This window comes from Triticum dicoccoides, chromosome 1B (genome assembly GCF_002162155.2).
Source record: "Triticum dicoccoides isolate Atlit2015 ecotype Zavitan chromosome 1B, WEW_v2.0, whole genome shotgun sequence".
Lineage (NCBI taxonomy): Eukaryota > Viridiplantae > Streptophyta > Magnoliopsida > Poales > Poaceae > Triticum > Triticum dicoccoides.
In genome coordinates this window covers 695,043,750-695,049,519 of record NC_041381.1, presented here as the reverse complement: position 1 = coordinate 695,049,519, position 5,770 = coordinate 695,043,750, and the positions used below count along the sequence as shown (strand labels likewise).

Genomic DNA, 5,770 nt, shown 5'->3' with positions numbered 1-5,770 from the left:
TTTACAGAGAAAGGAATCTTTATATCCGAACGCCAAGCTTGCCATCCACGCAAAGGATAGTCCCATCCGGACACGGGGGGAAGCCTTCTATCTTGTGTCTTCAAGGCCCACCAGTCCGGCCCATGTCACATAGCCCGGACGCCCGGGGTCCCCCCTAATCCAGGACTCCCTTACCTAGTGCAGTTGGTTAACTTATGATGATCATAATGGTGAAATTGTTATATCACTAGCACGTTAATTACCTAGTAGTGGTTAACTTATGATGATCATAATGATGAGATTGTTATATCACTACGATCAAGATGAGTTGTATATATGACTACGATGATAATGAGTTGTTATATATATATCATTATGATGATGATATGAATTGTATATCATTAGGGTGGAAGAAACACATATTAGATTAAAGTGGATGTATCCAAGTGACCAAGTTGAATATGTAGGAATATATGTAGCGTAAAATATGTTTGAAATGAAAAAGAATTAAATGGAAAACACAAAATTAAAAGGAAAAATAAGCCATAATTCATAAACCCAATGAAAAACACAAAATTAAAAGGAAAAATAAACCATAATTCAAAACCTAAACCCCGCCACATTTTAGTCCTGGTTGGTGTCACCAACCGGAACTAAAGCTCCCCCAGCCCCCGGCGCCGGCTCGTGCCACGTGGTGGGCCTTTGGTCCCGGGCCGTGTTGAACCGGGACTAAAGAGAGGGGGGGGGGGGCGCTTTAGTCCCCACCCTTTAGTGCAGGTTGCTGAACCGACACTAAAGCCTGATTCTGCACTAGTGCGAGTGTCTTGTTAGCTGATCGTGCAGTGTCATGTAACCTGTATCTTTCGCCAGTTCCTGTTTTCATGGCGTCATTTATTTAACGTCAGGCCTTCATAGTTTGCGTCTAGAAAAAACAAACGTTTTGCACCGAAGCCGTAGTTCTTCATAGTTTGTCCGAGAGCATCTGAGCCATTGGAGGACTGAACGGAAGATCTTGTAGGCATCTCTTGTTTGATGCTCGAACACTTGAATTGTGGATGTCGTTTGCGTCTTTACTATCTATTTTTAGTTAGTGAGTATCTTGCATCATCAGTTGAGCTTCGTATAACTGACGGCTATGCAACTGTATTTTCTCAGTGGACAAAAAACTGAACGCTTACTGCACCAGATGGTAGGTGAACGCGTATAGGGCAAGCCAACCAACTCTACTGCAGAAAATGGAAAAGAATTGCGGCATCGATCAATTCGACATCACTAATCTGTTTTGCCTCCTTCAGAGTAGAGCTTGCATGCGATTTATCCGGCGTCACAGATGAATCACCATCATTGTTCTTCTAACCCACCCCCATTTTCCAGAGCAGAACCATCAATAAAGAAGAGTGCAAGATACAGCCATAGAATTAAGAATATGATGATGCAAACATGAGTGAGAGCATATCATCAGATTATGTAACGCAATGCAGATCATAACGCCACCAGGCATCTTTGTTTATGCACATCAGATCCATACTACATTGGGTTTCAAACACTCATCAAAATATTCCTAAAGTATATAAGAGAGAAATCATTTGCAGGAACTATGTATTGTATGCATAAGAAGTAGCTGAACCAACCCTTTCCAGGCACGCGGTATGTATAGACGCCGACTGATATTCCTACATGAGTATGTATATGTATGTTCTCAAGTATCTATCCGTCTGATCAACACCACGTTCTGAGGCTAACGACATCGCAGATCATGGAGTTTTCGCCGTGCTTGCTTCGAGTAACCAACCATTACAAGGAATCTACAGGAACCTGGCTGTGCTTTACAGTGGGAGATATCTCAACAGGAGGTGACTTGAGGATGGTAAGTAGGTAAGGTGACTTGCATCATGCTCTGGTATGTCTTGAGGATGGTAAGTATGTAAGGTGACTTGCATCATGCTCTGCTATGTCTGAAGCCTGCTGTCATCACTGCACAAAAGGAGCAGATCACCTGGATTAGTTGCTTATCACTATGAACAGACATACATAGATTTCTATGCACAAGTAAGCAGAGGAGCAAACTTACAACGCGTTTTGGCCGTTTGCCTGTCGATTCGACGGCGCTGCTGCTCCTGCGAGTACTCCCTTGACCCCCTGCTCCAGCCTTGGACTTATTGTCTGTTGTGTACATAAACGCAGAAAAAGAGAGAAAATTACACGAGTGAGTGTGATTGATCACTCAGGGAAGAGGCGCATAAATAAAGAGAAGAGAAAGGGGTGTGCTCACGAAATCTGCTCCCGTCGTCATTGCCGCACACTTGGCACTTGCATTTGGAGGTGCACTTGATTTTACGCCTCACGCAACCGCAGCGACTGGCGCATTCGGTTTGGCATTTACACCCAGCGGTGGACTCCTTGGCAGCCTGAAATAAGCGTGTCGCATTTCAGGTACTTGGCAGAGGTCAGAGCATTTCCACCGGTATTCATGAGTGTAGTGTGCTCTCCTCTAAAGAAGAAGATACCTGCGCCGCCCCACGAGTCGTCATGGTCGGACCTGAAGCAGGAACCTCTTCCTTGATCCCGCTGCCCGGGAATAGATCCTGGAGCTTCCCCCGATTTCTGCAGTCCTTGCACTTGCAACGGTCACAGCAAGGCAAGACAGCCCTGACACATCTGCAGTTCCTGCACGCCGCATATCAACAAGCAACAGTAAAATTGCAGCACCGGACAAATAATGTATCAATTAACTAGCTAGTTGATGGATGCATCTGGTTGACATAATTCAACTCTGCATACCCGTTTTCGCACTGGGAGGTGGGACAGCTGCACAGTGGCCTAGACCCTGGTTTTCGTGCTGGGAATGGCTTAGCCCTGGTATCCGGCGCGAGGACCGCCACAACAGAGCCCGAGTGAAGCGTTTGAGCGGCAGGAGCTTTGTTCTTGGTGTGTTCAGCAAATTTCTCTGCGATCGTGTCTTCATTATCCAAGATGTTCTCGCACTTACCACGACACTTGCAGTCCTTAGAGCAGACCCCTTCCTTTGTGAAACAAGCACAACCCCTGTACATAACAAAACAATTAGCAAACTGGTTGGATGGATCAGTTAAAAAAATCTGGATAGATCAGGTTCATGTCATTTGAATTGTTGGTGGTTTTGCACGTACTCATGGAAGCAATTGTGGTTGGCACACGAGCACTTCTGCGATTGCGGCATCATGGCCAATGATGAGGAGCTAGCTGCAATGAGAATATGAGATGCATGGTATGAGATAGGATGCATGCTGTGGGATGCACGATCAAACTTGCTCAGAAAACTTATGTTCAGCTGGACAATTTCTGAAGAAGGCATTCAGTTCAGATAAACCAACAGTGGGATTGTGCTCAAAAATCTATACTAGTACGTACAATTGAATAGGAAAAATGCATGCATCCAACTAGATATCAGAGATCTCAACATGCTCAAACTTACTGCAATCCAAAGCAATATGCACAGCAGCAGATATCAAAGATTTTTCAATCCGCATTACAGGACAAAGTTTCCAAGCGTCAGAGTTCAGAGTTAAATCTACAGCCAGCAAGCATTCACGAACCATGCCAGCAACTAAGAACTCAAGTAAACTATACATTATAGCAGATGAACCAACTAGTACTTGACTAATTACCTTTGTGGAAGCAACTGAATATTGACACTCAGCAAGGGGAGAGATAAATATAATGGGTTCAGCAACCAATTTTGCTCAGAAACTAAGAAAATCAGGAGGATTTTTTTCTGAGAATGCGCTAACAAACAAAACAGTTGGTAGGATTTTTTTTTGCTGAGAATACGGTAACAAACAAAAGAGTTGGCGGCATCATTAACAATTATTCATGAATTACACAAATAATTAAGAACCCAAGTAAACTATATATTATAGCAGATGGATCTCAACATCAGCAGGTGCAATAAATACATATGGTTTAGAGCAGGAACCAAGAAATTTTAACAAAATGAAATAGTTCATTAATTATGCATCCAAATGCACCATGCCCATAGAATTTACAGACTATACTCAACAATGAACTAGAACTAATTCGGGAGAACACACGCGCGCAATCTTGTCTAGGCAGAAAATACATGCATCCACCTACACGGTTGGCATATGAAATAGGCCAGCATTTTACACCGTAAGTTGTATGCTGCATTCGACGCAATGCAAGACGAATGTCAATCAAAAGAAGATGAATGCTTTCCTGGAGAATCAGAGCTAATTAACTTTGTGAAAACATCTGTATCCTAGAAAACACCCAGTATTTAACACTCAGCCAAGGTTGACAGATATATAATGGGTTCAGCAACCAATTTTGCTCAGAAACTAACAAAATCAGAAGGATTTTTTGCTCAGAATACCTAACAAACAATACAGTAGGTGGCACCATTAGCAAGCATTCATGAATGATACCAGTAACTTAGAACGCAAGTAAACTAGCAAATGAATCTCAACATCAAGCAGAAGATTGAAATACAAATGCATCCGAATGCAAGACAGACAGAACCTGTCATCGTAAAGGAACATCATACAGGACAGCTCATCTTTACAGCAATGTGCACACAAATTGGGCTAAGCAATGCACCAAGAACAAGTCAAGTAAAATTGCATGCCACTCGGTAAATAGATCAGCATAGCACTAAGTCTGAGTGCACGCAGACAGACAGGCAATCGGTCGAACAGCCTGAGTGCACGCAGTCTGATCGATTTTGCTCAGGATTCAGGAACATGACCAGTAGCCAGCAACGAAACGACCAAATCTACAAGAATCTACTCAGCTAACGCTGGATGATGAACCGCATACATACTGGACACACACGATTTCTTCCCACACAATCCATCAACGGCGACGCGCGTCCGAGGAGCACGTCGGAGGGGCGCGTCGCGAGAGGCAGAGAGGCACGCGCGCTTGCTCGCACCACGCATGCGGGCGCGCGCGCAGCGGCGGGTATGCTTCTGCAGGCGGGGTTGGGGAGAGACGCGTGGTGCTTGCTCGCGTCGCGCCTACGGACGCGCAGCGGTGCGAGCGCTACGGAGGAGCGCGGCGGTTCCTCCCCGGCGCATGGGAGGAGCGCGTGGCGGGGGGTGCTCTCGTCGCGGTCGGCGCGGCGAGAGGCTGCTTGCCCGCATCAGGCCTACGGGCGCGCAGCGGCGGAGCGGTAAGGAGGAGCGCCTCAGCCTCGCCCCGGCGCGCGCGCACTCGCCGGGAAGAGCGGCGCGGTGCGGGGAGGCCGCCCGCGGGACTGTAGCTAGGAGCAGAAAGGGGAGGAGGAAGCGGGGGCGGGGAAGCGACTAACCGAGACGAGGAGGGGGAGGAGGAGGAAGAGGAAGCGGGGGCCGCCGCGGTCGCCGCCGGGCCGCGCCGCGCCGCGTCGTCGCCGCTCCCCGGCCTGCCCGCGTGGATGGTGGTCGGTGGCGAAGCGGAGGCAAGGCAGGCAGCCGTTGCACGGCTTCGCTTCCAACTTTAAATGGATGGATGCGCGGCCTGGGTCGGGTCGGGTCGGGTCGGGCCGGGCTGGCGCGGGCTGCACGGGCCCGGTCGATTGATACCGCCTTTCCCTCCTTACGTGCCCCTCAAGTTTCTGTCTTCCTTTTCTCTTCTTCTGTTTAGTATAAAAAACCGCACCCCTCTAGTTCGCTCAAAAAAAAACCTACCCCTCTAGTTATTACTTTCTCCCTTCCTTTATATTAGGTGTATTTATTTTTTTAATAAATTTCACAATGTAAGGTACATTTATTTTAATTTCTAATTTCTAGAAGGAAAGTATCTCTCACCTCAC

General features: G+C 46.8%; 1 protein-coding gene across 1 annotated transcript; it reads right to left on the bottom strand.

The window, feature by feature from the left end:
* Positions 1 to 1,601: 1,601 nt before the first annotated feature.
* LOC119313150 (protein tesmin/TSO1-like CXC 2) lies at positions 1,602 to 5,415 on the bottom strand. The gene is made up of 7 exons (XM_037588918.1): positions 5,288 to 5,415; positions 3,129 to 3,201; positions 2,761 to 3,024; positions 2,487 to 2,646; positions 2,252 to 2,387; positions 2,051 to 2,142; positions 1,602 to 1,953 (listed from the first exon to the last, which is right to left on the bottom strand). Exons 2-7 carry the CDS (start codon positions 3,179 to 3,181, stop codon positions 1,951 to 1,953), a joined length of 708 nt encoding a protein of 235 aa, XP_037444815.1. The 5' UTR covers positions 3,182 to 3,201; positions 5,288 to 5,415; the 3' UTR covers positions 1,602 to 1,950.
* Between the last annotated feature and the right edge of the window lie 355 nt (positions 5,416 to 5,770).